Source organism: Schistocerca gregaria, chromosome 4, assembly GCF_023897955.1.
Source record: "Schistocerca gregaria isolate iqSchGreg1 chromosome 4, iqSchGreg1.2, whole genome shotgun sequence".
In the NCBI taxonomy this organism is placed as follows: Eukaryota; Metazoa; Arthropoda; class Insecta; order Orthoptera; family Acrididae; genus Schistocerca; species Schistocerca gregaria.
The window spans coordinates 239,685,212-239,700,013 of NC_064923.1; the positions used below are offsets into that span (position 1 = coordinate 239,685,212).

At 41.7% G+C, this 14,802-nt stretch overlaps 1 protein-coding gene across 1 annotated transcript in view; it reads right to left on the reverse strand.

The window, feature by feature from the left end:
* Positions 1–11,060, reverse strand: part of LOC126266827 (senecionine N-oxygenase-like) — a 48,444-nt gene extending 37,384 nt beyond the window's left edge. Inside the window, exon 1 of the mRNA XM_049971381.1 lies at positions 10,773–11,060. Within this exon, the coding sequence (XP_049827338.1) occupies positions 10,773–10,972 (200 nt within the window). The 5' untranslated portion in view covers positions 10,973–11,060. The remainder of the gene's footprint in view (positions 1–10,772) is intronic.
* Between the last annotated feature and the right edge of the window lie 3,742 nt (positions 11,061–14,802).

Genomic DNA, 14,802 nt, shown 5'->3' on the forward strand with positions numbered 1-14,802 from the left:
TTTTAACTTTGTCTTTGCCATATAACTTTTCACTTTACATTACTAGTATGCTTTATCAGACTTAGAATGTGCTAACATGCAACAATGTTTGAAGTTAAATATCCAGTCAAGAACCAAGAGAACTTATTTAAACAGAAATAACGAATGCATTGTTATTGTGAACAGACGACACAGTGTTATTGTGTGTGTACATTCTTGCTTGTTAGTTGCACGATTACGTAACGTCTATAAGGCTCACATACTTAGAACATTTACTGCTAAAGAGATTTTAATGCAACATTTTGGTTTACTTGAAAATACATTCTGGATTTGAAGTACTTTCTGTGAGATACCAGATGACACAGTACCATCCGTTACCATGACCAAATGAATCATTAATATCTAAACTAAAATTAAGTCGGCACCCACAGAAAACAGAAGGTCCGTCCAGCAAGGCTTGAGCAGCAACAGACTTGACTGGTATACGATTCTTCTTGTCTCCAGATGTTGTAGCAAACTCAATGTTCTCGATCGTTTTGTACACTGTCTGTTTAGAACGGCGACGGTATCTTCTGTACGGCATATGTGACAGCTACACGATTATATCAGGACGCTACTAATGAGTGACAATTTACAATGTTGCTTTTGCGGTGTATCTGTTTTATATCTGCACAGTTTTTCTGAATTATTCTGGAAAGTAAAATATGTTTTACTAGTAACTTTTGTGGTATAGTTACAATGAGACAGCCTTTTCCGTAGCACAACAATACGTTACATTATAGTACTTTCTTGATCACGATAAGGTACGTAATAACTACAATATCTATACGCATAGCATTTTACTTTTTTTTATCATGAGGTAAGTACATTGACTTCTGCAGAACTTAGCTTTCGGAGGACGACAACTACGACACTTCCACAAAGATTATCTTACAACAAGATGCACAGTTTAGCGCTACAGTACACGTATTTGAGTGATTAATTTTGTACTTAAAACATTTATTTTTAAAGATATTTGAAGTAAAATGATACAAAGGTTTTCTGTGAAACATTTCATTCCATTGCTGTAATCTGTAACACCTGAGAATATAATTACATTAATCCTCAAGGGGTTGTGTACCATGTCTTTGGCAAGGACAAGGAGCCCTAGCTAATATGGTATTTGCTTATACAACTTTACACATCGGTACCATATTTCTCTAACACATAAATTACACGGCTATCTCATCATTTAACTGAGAGAGACAAACATTTTTTTTTTACTATGTCAGTGACAGATGTTTACGCAATTACACAGTTGGATAACTTCACACTTATGAAACTATTTTGTCTGTACTTTGTGAACTGTTCATATTTTTTTTTGGAACCATTGTGATACTATGAGAGCTTTGAATGTTGCATTTGGTATGGGGTCATGATTTTTAAAGTAAGTTTGAGGTAGATGACTCTATTGAAATAAGCAGAGATTTTTTTTAGGTTTTGAAATTTTTACAGAAAGCTACGACGTTTTTGAGATTTGGATGAGGCGTTATGGTGTTATTTTTACGAAGGCGATGTGTATTATGCTTTTGAGGTATGTTTATGATCAATAAGCTGATGCTATATGAGGAATTTGATTATGCTATGTATATATTATGATGAGATATTGAAGTGTCGCCGCAAGATTGACGTGTCGGCGAATATAAGGATGTTGGAAACCAAGAATCATACTTTAAGAGTTATGAAATGTGTGTATATGCATGAATGTATCACTATGCTGGCGAAAAAAAATGGTTCAAATGGCTCTGAGCACTATGGGACTTAACATCTGTGGTCATCAGTCGCCTAGAACTTAGAACTACTTAAACCTAACTAACCTAAGGACATCATACACATCCATGCCCGAGGCAGGATTCGAACCTGCGATCGTAGCAGTCGCGCGGTTCCGGACTGAGCGCCTAGAACCGCTAGACCACCGCGGCCAGCCTGCTGGCGAATATTTTTTGGACACTGTTATATTTGTAGGATTTTGTTTCTACAGATTTGCAACGCAAATTCTCGAACTGTCACTTTAGTGCAAACTGGTGTCGTAAATATTTCGGTAAGAAAGTTAAGTGACCACCTGCTGGTAATGCGTCGTGGGCACCCAGCTGCACGGCAGTCACCTGGAGAAAAGCATTAGTGTGTGCCTTTCAGAGGCACAGGTGGAGGAAAAAAAAGAGGCCATTATCCTCGCTATTGACATTTCTTTGTAGAAAGCATTTCAAATACGACATGCTCAAACTTGAAAACATATGATTATACTGTGGAGCTCATAATTTGTGATATTTACTAAAATGCCTAATGAAATGATGAGAAACATTTCATGGCTATGGTCTTGCTAGTTGAGAGAAATGCCATATGGCTTGCTTTATGTATTTATTTACTCATTTTGTTTAATATCTAGTTTCTAGCTGCACTGCAACATTGGTTAAAATGAAATTTTTTATGGATTTACTAATATAGTTATTTTATGCCTACAGATCCAGTCAATAATAAATTTATGATCTACTTCCAAGAAAACGAGGGCACATAAATAGACATTTCCCTTCACCAGAATTACATAAATACTTTTTTTTATGATTTGGTAACTTATCTGCTAGTGTAAGTTCTTGTGATGCATCACCCTAGTGTTAAGATGTGACATAGGTATTAAACATGGCCATTATTACTGAAATATTTTTTCTGCTTGAGCTTTGTCATGTTTAGATATAAGTTATTGCACTTTCTGCTGCTTGCTTTGCCAATTTCCATTTTTTTGTCATTGCTCTTTGTGTTAATTTTTTGTGCTGCTGCATTGATTTTAGCATCTCAGCTCAGTAGATTTAAGTTAGCTTAAGAGGGGGTAGACTATATAAGAGAATGAGTTGCGATGAATTGGAAGGAATGCATTGAGAAGCTATAAGGAAATGCACAAAAGTATTTTGAAAGAGGATATGAACAAAAAAAGTAGGGTTTAGGGACAACCAGTTTAGGTAAGATTTTCTTGGAAATAAATGATGAGGTAAGATAATGTAAAATAAATAATGAGGTAAGAAATATGTGAACATATAAATACAGAAATCATGATTGGATAGGATTTTTTTGGTGGAAACAAATGTTGAAATAAGACGAAAGATCTATGGAATGAAGTTTTGGGTTGGACTGCAGTATCAAATGTTACACTGAAAACAAACCCTGTCCTGTATTTTTGTATTATTAGGCTATGTGAATTTGTGTTTTTCTTCTCTGTATGTGTTTAGCTAATGAGATTTATGTTGTAGAATTATGTTATTATATGTTATTTACCTTCTAAAGATGCTTAGACATTATTTATTCTGTTTTTATTTTAATGCTCATGTGTGAAGTTTATGTTTCAAAAATTATTCTGATCTTTTATGTGTGTACTTATGTCATAATTCTTGTAACACTGATTTACATGTTTATTTATATTCTTTTGTAAAGCCTGTTTTACTGCAAATGTTATCTGTATTGTTATGTTCTTTAATGATGTATTTTGTACCTTTGTTATTGTATTCTTATGTTATAAAATTGTAATTGACACCAGTTCATCAACTTAAGTAACTTGTAAGTTACATTTCAATGCACCCGTTTCTGTTGGTCATAGTATATGGACAATATGTGAGACGTAGGGACTGATAGTGTTTGCACGTGTGTTAATAATTCAGCAAGGGACTGGATAACAGCATTTCTGGTTCTAAGGACCATTCCAAAAACTTTGTGCGTGCACAAGTGGTGGTTTATGGACTGGCTATATTGTCTGCAAGACTCTTCGATGGTGATTGTGCACCTGCACAGTCGCAACAAATGGTTGCTGGCCGTCTCTACATGGACTACATTTGGTATGCATCTTTGATGGCCCACCAATACCATTATCTATACAAGGAGTATAGTGTGTCCGCATTTTTGATGGCCCACCAATACCGTAATCTCTACCAGGACTACAATGGGTCTACTCTGTGATGACCTACCTACCAATATTCTTCAAAACTTCGAATGGCTCTGCTGTGGGTTTGCTCTGTTGTGGCCCATTACCTGTCTGCATGTCAAGAGTCAGCACTGTCTTTCCGTTGGAAGGACAACACTACTTCGTCAAGAAGTGGAAATCCACTACTTCCATGTGCATTGTCTTTTACTGCTCACACATTGAGAAAAAAAAGCACTGCAATTTTACTGTGATGAATGATCAGGACTATCTTTATGGACTGTGAAAAAATTTTAGCTTTTGACAAACATTGTATTAATAACTGTGTGCCTTTGATATCTTTCTTACTGTAACTATTAAAAAAATTTCAAATCTGTATTGGCCAGTGCGCAAAACAATTTGTAAAATTTTTTGTAGGGGGCATGGGGGCCATGTAAGTAGGTTATTTAGGTTTTTATATTGGTAACGCCATGTAGCGCTCTGAAAATCACTGGCTATGCTGTGTGCAGTCTGTGGCTGGTCGCCATTGTTGTAATACTCGCCATTGTAGTGTTGGGCAGTTGGCTGTTAACAGCGCGTAGCGTTGCGCAGTTGGAGGAGAGCCGCCAGTAGTGGTGGATGTGGGGAGAGAGATGGCGGAGTTTTGAAATTTGTAAGACTGGATGTCATGAACTGCTATATACATTATGACTTTTGAACACTATTGAGGTAAATACATTTTTTGTTCTCTATCAAAATCTTACATTTGCTAACTATGCCTATCAGTAGCTAGTGCCTTCAGTAGTTTGAATCTTTTATTTAGCTGGCAGTAGTGGAGCTCGCTGTATGGCAGTAGTTCGAGTAACGAAGATTTTGTGAGGTAAGTGATTTGTGAATCGTATAGGTTAATGTTAGTCAGGGCCACTCTTTTGTAAGAATTTTTTAAATTCAGATTGCGTTGCGCTAAAAATAATGTGTGTCAGTTTAAGCACAGTCATGTATAATTGTTCAAAGTGGACGTCTCATAGTGACCAATTTTCGAGTCGTGATGTGCCGCTTTATGTGCCATTGTCATCATGAACTTTTGCGAGCTACGTGATTCCAAATATCAGCAAGATGCAGTTCAGTTCGCTATGTTCGTTCGGGCATTGGTTGACATGGAACTCATTCCTGTCACTTGGCGACACATTGTCGTTAATGTGAACTGTTGTGAGGTTTGGCTCTGTGCTGTGGCATCTCCTGTGTGATTCGACGAACAGGAAGGTTATCTGGAGGAGCAGTAAGTTAAAGCTGTCAGCACATGGGTCAATGAACGAAAATGGGATAGCTAATGACGCGAGTCACAGCGCCGGCGGCACGCGGCATGAGCTGGTTAATGCTGTTTTGTATTCTCAGCGCTCTCCAGCCGCAATTATCGACATTATTTGGCTTGAAAACCACACGGTTTGTTCATGGAAATGGAAGCACGTAAAATTCCTACGTTAGCTCTATTTAAATGCACATTTCCTTTCTTGACTAAATGCTCGTTGTGTTGCTCTGTCTGTGGTATATGTAAATAAAAACTTTAACAACCGTAAACATGTAATAAGACAAAAATAAAAGATACGTCTCCACTCAGGAAGGACATCAGTTTGCAAAAGTTCATCAAATAGAGCAAACTCACTCCTGACATTGTGCACACTTATATTTACGTAACATCAAATATCACAGAAATTATTTCTACTAATTTCTTGGGAAACTTCCACAACTTTTACAAAATGCTAACGTGGAAAAAGTAATTGTATGCAGCAGGATATGATTCATCTACTGGTCTACTTTCAGTTTCGTAATGTGGCGCCTTAGCTAATGACGGTGTGCTCTGCTACCACTCAAATGGCTCAAATGCCTCTGAGCACTATTCCACGTAACATCTGAGATCATCAGTCCCCTGGAACTTAGAACTACTTAAACTTAATGACATCGCACACATCCATGCCCGAGGTAAGATTCGAACCTGCGACCGTAGCAGTCGCGCGGTTCCGAACTGAAGCGCGTAGAACCGCTCGGCCACCACGGCCGTCTCTGCTACCACTGACTTCATATTTCAAGTTATAGTTTTCTAAGGATTTAATCGCTTAAACGTTATTCACATTTAATTGTAACAAACCCTAAAAAGAACGACATCTTTAGTGGGTCATTGCCTTAAAATGGTTTGCCATCATAATATGCGAGGTATACAGCGAAAATAACCAAATACGAAAATTATTTGAAATTATTTAAGCACCAATATGACGCTTCCCGTCCTTTTATTACAACAAATCGTACCAATAACGATCGTTTTCGAGTCATTCAATGTGCTGGTGCTAAGAAACAGCACTTATTCATAGGGTGTAACGTATAACATAAAATCCACCGAATATGGGCTTCTGCTGAAACCGACAAATACATTAGTATGGCGTCTTGCTTTCTGCTTGTGACTCTGGGAGCGTTCTTGTTTCTTATTGGTCCTACTCTACGTGGAACGCTACTGCAATATCGTAAAGCTTATTTAGTGCTTCACGTGAGGAAATGGCTCGTCAACGAGAAATAGTAGGAAGTGACTTCTCAGGACTCGTAAATATCCATTTCAACTTTAGATAACTCGTCCCTTTTGCCGGTGGCTTAAATGCAGAGGATAACAGTGTGAACTCTGTGTGTTATTTTACTTTGCATGAAGTGGACCACCATAGCGGTATCTGAAGCACGCCGCTAGTTTTCATCTGTCCTGGAATTTGGATTACCATCCTGGTGCTGTTTGTATGCGAAACCAGGCTTCTCAATCAAACTTTGACCCATCTGTCAATAGTCGAATTTCCAGAAGGGTGCATATTGTGAATAGGTGCACTCTACACGACTAAATTTACAATGCAAACGGTGCTTTCTGCCTTTTGTATACAGATGGCTGCTTAGTTGTAGACCGGGTTTCAAGTGTGTCCACTCATAACATGTGGTCTTGGGAGAGTATTCCGAGACTTAGTTTTTTGACTCATGGTGTTTTTCTTGTTCAAAATGATAGATCAGATCTCGCAAGAGGCGCCCCATCGGATTGGTTACCTTCGTTACGGACGCAGCTCGTGATCACTACGATCAGTGTTGACGAAGCTCATGGCTGTAGAGAGCGTTGTGCATAAGTGGTTCATGGCACATTTGTAAGAAGTGATGTATTGACTCAAGATTTAACCTGGTACTTGCTATTTAAGCTTACTGTAATTCTGGACCACAGGGGTGCTCTATTAAGTATTTAAACCACACAAATACTTCGTTGTCGTTATTAATTACATGTTTCAAGAAGTGTGATATCCTATGTTGCCTTCGTGTTTCGAAAATAAAATGGAGCTCCACCTCCTAGTTATTTTGTGGTGTGTTATTTTAGGTTGTTTATTAACATGCCTGTTAAATATGAAACACCGAGATGGGAGGGTGCTTTTTAAAATTATGTTGTTCTGTACATGCTAGTCATTTTACGAAGTGTTATTTGTTTGTTCACTACCATATCGTTAAGTTTTAAATGTTGAGCTTCATCATGTGGGTAGAAAATAATTGCCACAGGTGTGAGAGCTTAGTTGGTACAGGGATTCTAGCCTTACGTCTTGGCCAAACTCTATTGTAATTTCTTTTGCCGGTGAGCGCAGTATCCATTATCCATAGCGTTTGAGGGAGTGATCAAGAAAGACCCAATGATTGGCTACTTCTGCCTTCACTTCCAAGGAGCTACGGAAGCTACTCATTATATTAAACGAAGACAGGTTGTGGTTGGTCGGTTGATTCGGGGAAGGGAACCAAATAGGGAGGTTATAGGACCCATCGGATTCGAGAAGGATGAGGAAGGCGGTAGACCGTGCCCTTTCGAAGGAACCATCCGGGCATTTGCCTGAAGCAGTTTCAGGGAAATCACGGAAAATCTGTATCAGGAGGCCGGACACGGGTACGAACTGTCATCCTCCCCAGTGGGAGTCCATTGTGCTAACCACTGTGTCACCTCTCTCGGTAAGCTGGCTATGGAGTCTTTATTATGCCACAAAACTATTTAAATTTTGAGTCTCAGAAGTTTTCTCATTTTAAGTCATCCGGTAAAACTTGTTAATGCACTGCCACGCTATTTGTGACATCAACTGACACATAGAGCCCGTACAGCGTCTTAAAAATTTTATACATTGTACGTCTATATAGTTTTTATCGTTACGGTCAATAACTTCAGAGATTCGCCGTTTAAGCTGTGCTTGTAGTAAAATGTTGTATTTTTCTTCAAGTACAGGTTTCACGGCAAATCTCTTTTTGCAGACTGATTTTAACGAAAATAGTCACACAGACGTTTCATTGTGTACAAAGTTTTCTTACAACTCTGTACATCCTCCATGTTTCAATTGCTGTCACAGATAACGTGGCAGAATATAAGCGACTTTATGTGAGGCTTTAAAATACGAATGTTATGGATGATCGGCAACGGCGTTGTGCTTTGCTAGTTGCATTTATAACACTACATGGTCTGACGATGGTAGGTAATCTCTCGAACCTGGTCATCACTTTGCACAAATTTTTAATTTTAAATACCAGTATGACAATACATTGAAAATTTTGAGATGTTTTATACAAAGTTTTTTTAAGTTATAATAATTTTATATTTGATTATCTCCTGTTGGGTTTGAAACCGATTGCCACTGACACAGCGTGACATGTATCCCTGGTCGCTGTTGATGAGGAACCTTTAACGACCACTGTTTTTACTCCGTGCTACATTTCTGCATGTTGTGCACCATTACTTGTAGACACGGTGGAGAGTGCGTCATAATCCCCCGAAAAATCGGGCAGTTTCACTCACAGTACGATAATCAGCAAGTAAACCCGCGATACCTCTTTTTTTCTTTTTGTCATTCAAAAGCGTCTCTACGTCCACCCATTTTACTCTGGTGATGTCCGCCCCCTGGTAGCTGAGTGGTCAGCTCAACAGAATGCCAATCCTAAGGCCCGAGTTCGATTCCCGGCTGAGTCGGCGATTTTCTCCACTGAGAGACTAGGTGTTGTGTTGTCCTAATCGTCGTCAGTTTATCCCCTAGTCGCTGAAGTCGCGTTAAATCGAAAGACTTGCACCCGGCTAACGGTCTACCCGACGGGAGGCCCTAGTCATACGACATAAAAAAAACTGTAATGATTCGATACAAGTACGGTGACATGTACAGAACTACACATCTGTGGCGAAGATCCATATAATCCATACAGTTCGCAGGACAAGTGGGATGAATAATGCGAGGCGCGTTCAATAAGCACCGCAACATTTTTATTTCGCAGCCAATGTCCCACGACATCGCGGAATATTCCCGCTTCAGTCCCTATATTTTCATGAAATTCCGATATGTGACGGTGCAATATGTAGTCTTCAAAATTACGACTGTAACGGAGTTGCGCTCCAAGCAGAGAACTGGTAATAAATTTTTTTTCCGAATGGCTACGGAGATCTGCCAGCGAACAAAAGCACATTGAGACGTTGGGCGAAGGGGCTGCCATGATCACAACACTGGCCTATCTCCCGTGTGGCGGCCGCACACAGCTGTGACTACTGCACATTCATTCGAGGTGGTCAAAAGGTCACAGTCAAACATCTGTCGGCACAACTGGACATCTCTGATGATAGTGCTGTCACACTCATTTACCAATTGGTGAAATCAAAGGAGTGTGCCTGTTGGATTCCTCACAACCAAAGATCACAAAGAGAAGCGAAGCGCAGTGTTTGCGGTATTGTTACGAGGCTAATCGTGTCGAATACCGGCATAGACGATGAAAGATAGTCTCATCACTTCGGCCACGAAACGAAACGGCAATCCAAGGAGCGGCGCCAGATCACCTCTCCTCCGAAGATAAAGTTCAGAGCCCCACGCTAAGAAAGTAAAGTCGTGGAACTCTGAAGGTGATATTCTGTTGACGTCCTACATCACAGTACAACGGTCAACCCTGAACTGTACTACGCTACGTTCAGGAAACTGAAGAAACGATTTCAGCGTGGTCCTCGCCACAAAAAAGAAACGAAATTCTTGTCAATGACTGTTCTTCCGGCGGCCGGGGTGACCGAGCGGCTGTAGGAACTTCAGTCTGGAACAGCGCTACCACTACGGTCGCAGGTTCGAATCCTGCCTCGGGCATGAATGTGTGTGATGTCCTTAGGTTAGTTAGGTTTAGTTAGTTCTAGGGGACTGATGACCTTAGAAGTTAAGTCCCATAGTGCTCAGAGCCATTTGAACCATTTGAACTGTTCTTCCTCATCCACCCATACAGACCAGATTTAGCAACTTCTGACTTCCAACTGTTTGGTCCAATGTAGGGTACACTCTCTGCGAGAAACTGTATGTGAATTACGGGGAGATTTATTGATGCAGCAAGACATTCGCCCCTACGTCGACCGGTAGAGTTCTACCACGCGAACACACATCCCCCCTCCAAGTAAGGTCGAGTAAGATCGTCGCTCTGAAAGGAGAGAGAGAATAGAGAGAATATGATGAAAAATATTGTTTTGTAGCAAAATAAAAAAAAGTGTGAAATATTATGGGCCTTAACTGCTAAGTTCATCGGTCCCTAAGTTTACACACTACTGATCTTAAATTATCGTAAGGACAAACACACACACCCATACCCGAGGGAGGACTCGAACCTCCGCTGGGACCAGCCGCACAGTCCATGACTGCAGCGCATTAGAGTAACCAGAAGAGCCGGGAATTGTACAGTGTATTGGAATCCTGAATTGAACCAAACTGCTTTCAGAAGAAATGGATGTTGCATTACTTGTTGAATGCCCCTCGCCTTTGATGTGATGAACTTTGGTGAGAATGGTAAAACGAGGCCTCTTGCTGGCGACCTAACTCACTCGAGGCTGCGGTACATGCTGCTGTGGACCGGTCGGCCGTCCACGTCGATTCCCGTCTTCTCCGTGAAGACCCACGTGCCACCCAGCTGGTCGCCTCGCTCGAAGACGGTGACGCTGTGACCCCGCGGAGACTCCAGCAGGTGCCTGGCCGCCGCCAACCCGGAGGCTCCAGCGCCAATCACCGCCACCTGCATCTTCATCCGACGTTGCGCTCCAACTGTTAAACAAGCTGCACGCTAATTCCCCGGGGTTATCGTGTTATAAAAAGTCGTGGCTGACGCAACACTACAGCTTCGCCTGTTATCACACAGGCCAGCGACAGACCTATTTCCACTGGCACTAGAGCGTCACCAGAGGTTATCGAGTTCCAATAAGTATGCTCACGTAATACAATTATAGAATGAATTCAAAAGTCCGCTGTAGCAAACCAGAAGTTTAAATCAAACACTTGCACTGCTAGTTCCAAGACGCTGTTTTTTATCATAATTGTTTACACAGGGTGTTACAAAAAGGTACGGTCAAACTTTAAGGAACCATTCCTGACACACAAAGAAAGGAAATATATTATGTGGACATGTGTCCGGAAACGCTTACTTTCCATGTTAGAGCTCATTTTATTCCTTCTCTTCAAATCACATTAATCATGGAATGGAAACACACAGTAACAGAACGTACCAGCGTGACTTCAAACACTTTGTTACAGGAAATGTTCAAAATGTCCTCCGTTAGCGACGATACATGCATCCACCCTCCGTCGCATGGAATCCCTGATGCGCTGATGCAGCCCTGGAGAATGGCGTATTGTATCACACCCGTCCACAATACGAGCACGAAGAGTCTCTACATTTGGTACCGGGGTTGCGTAGACAAGAGCTTTCAAGTGCCCCCACAAATAAAAATCAAGAGGGTTGAGGTCAGGAGAGCGTGGAGGCCATGGAATTCGTCCGCCTCTACCATTCCATCGGTCACCGAATCTGTTGTTGAGATGCTTACGAACACTTCGACTGAAATGTGCAGGAGCTCCATCGTGCATGAGTCACATGTTGTGTCGTACTTGTAAAGGCACATGTTCTAGCAGCACAGGTAGAGTATCCCGTGTGAAATCATGGAGGTAAATCGAGGAACTACAGTACATACTGACGAGAATAAAATGAGCTCTAACATGGAAATTAAGCGTTTCCGGACACATGTCCACATAACATCTTTTCTTTATTTGTGTCTGAGGAATGTTTCCTGAGAGTTTGGCAGTACCTTTTTGTAACACCCTGTATAGACCTACATTTTTATCTACATACATAGTTCGCAAACGTGCGTACGGTACACGGCGGTGGATACCTTCTGCCACAATTAAACATTCCCTTTCCTGTTACACTCGCTAATTAAGTGAGGGGGAAAGCGACTGTAAAAGCCCTAATTTCTATTATTTGTCTTCGCCGTCCTTAAGCGAAATGTAGATTGACGGCAATAGAATCCTTCAGCAGTCATCAGCAAAAGCTCATTATCTAACTTTTAACAGTATCGCTTTCGTCCAGGGATTCCCATTTGAGTCCACGGGGCACTTCCGCAACACTCCTGTGTAGATCGAATCTAACAGGTACAATTCCAGAAGCACTCCTGTGAATTACTTCTCTTACTTTCTTTAATCCAACATGGTGTGAGTTTCAAACAGACGATTAGTTCTTCAGACTTTGTCACACTAGTTTTTATGCTCTGCAGATACGTTACACTTCTTACGTTTCTTCCAATAAGCAAAAGTCCGAAATCTGCCTTCCCCTGAACAGACCTCGCGTGAACGTTCTACACTGCTTGGAACTAACTACCCTCAAGTATAGGAGGAAACGAAATGAAACTTCACAGTTTGACAAGATATGTGTTGTTACTTCAGTGGTTGCGATATCGAGTAGAACTTGACAGTATGAGCCCACTTATCCGTATTACATTGTACCCGCTCTGGGCTGGATGCATGCACTGATTAGGTTGGGAAGGGTATCATGAAGCAGTTGTACCCTCTCCGGAGGCAAGCTGGCCGACTACTGTTGTAACTGGTCCTTTAATATCCTATATACTGACGCTGAGACTGAGTTCGAGCTGGTGCCACACATGTTCTATCGGGGGCTGATCTGGGGATATTGCTATTCACGGGAGTACCTCAACATCAAACAGACGTTTCGTAGAGACACTTGCCATTTGTGGACGAGCATTGTCCTGTTGAAAGATTGCACCGCAATACTTCACATGAGAGGTACCATATGACGACAGAGAAAATACCGTTGCCTTAGTCACAGCTAGCAGCGACCTAAAGTCATATACTATGACTCCCCATTCCATAATGTCAGGTCTAATACTGCTGATCCTCTTCAAATAATTGTAAGAATGGATTCTCTCTCAGTGCCACCTCTGTACTTTCGGACGATGGTCATGTGGGGCAGTGCAGAATCGCGACTCATTGCTCAATACAGTGACATACCATTCGTCAGCTGCCCATGATTCTCGTTCATGGGACAACTCCATACTCAGCCGTTTGTGTTGTAGTGTTAAGGGCATCCTATGCATGGAGCGGTAATTCCGTAGTCCAGCTGTTGCTAGTCTCTGACCAGTCGTGCGAAATGACACAAAATATTGCAGGGAGTCCATTTCTTGTTCTCGTATGGCAGCAGCAGATGTGGAGGGTTATCATGAGCTTGGTGCACAACACGACGAAGCCCCCCTCAGGTCGTCAGACGCTGCAGACAAGTATGCCTGCCCTTACATACCCAGGCAGTCCATAGGGCCACTGTAACATCGAATGCCCCACAAATCTTGATATTGTGCTACTCGACCAGCCAGCCAAATGGTGACTCACAGTGAGACCCTTTTCGAATGTCAGGTGCCGATAACACTGTCTTACAGGATTACGTGACAGCCCCTTATCCCTCACAGTCTTCATTCAGCACACGCTGTACAAGCGTCGTATATACCAGACGTGCTAAAGACACTAAACACGGACAACAGTAATGCTCTCTAGTGGTAGCTCCACCTGTCATGGACGACTGATACTTTTATCATTTACAGATTTGCTGATGGTGTATCCGTGTACGAACGTACATGGACATCGTGTGCCTAGGTACACTCCAACACAAAAATAAATTAACAAAACCGGAAGACTCACTACGAAGGAATTATCCGAACGGGACGAAAACCTATAGATGTAACGTAAATGTGTGGACAAACAGATCATTAAAATTGCAAGAAAAACTGGATCATTTATTTAACAGAAAGAGCTTCACAAAATGAGCAAGTCAGTAACGCATTGGTCCACTCTGTCATTTACGGAGTTAATTATTCGGCTCGGCATCGATTGATACAGTTGTTGGGTGTCCTTCTGAGGGACATCGTGCGAAATTCTGTCCATTTGGCCTATTAGAACATCAAAAGCCAGAGCAGATTAGAGGGTCCTGCCTGTAATGCTCCATACGTTCTCAGTTGTGGAGAGATCCGATGACCTTTCAAGCACGTAAATAAACGTGCTCTAACCTTTTGCGGGTGGTCATTGTCTTACTGAAATCTAAGGCCATAATGGCATGCCATGAAAGCCAACAAAATGGGTCATAGAATATCGCCGGCGTACCGCTGTGCTGTAAGTAGGCCATGGGATCCTGCTATGCAAAGCACTCCAAACCATAATTTCTGGTTGTCGGGCTTTAGGGAGGGAAGGACGGGTGACATTTAGTTTGGTTGGTTCAAAAGGCTCTGAGCACTACGGGACTTAACTTCTGTGGTCATCAGTCCCTAGAAATTGGATCTACTTAAACCTAACTAACCTAAGGACATCACACACATCCATGCCCGAGGCAGGATGCGAACCTGCGACCGTAGCGGTCACGCGGTTCCAGACTGTAGCGCCTAGAACCGCTCGGCCACTCCGACCGGCATTTAGTTTGCTATCCCATCGCTGTCCATGGCGTCTCTTGGCACGTCTTCAGCCTGCAATCTCATTTACTGGAGTAGAATTGTCTTCAGTAATGAGTTTTGGTTCAAACTGCACCTCGAT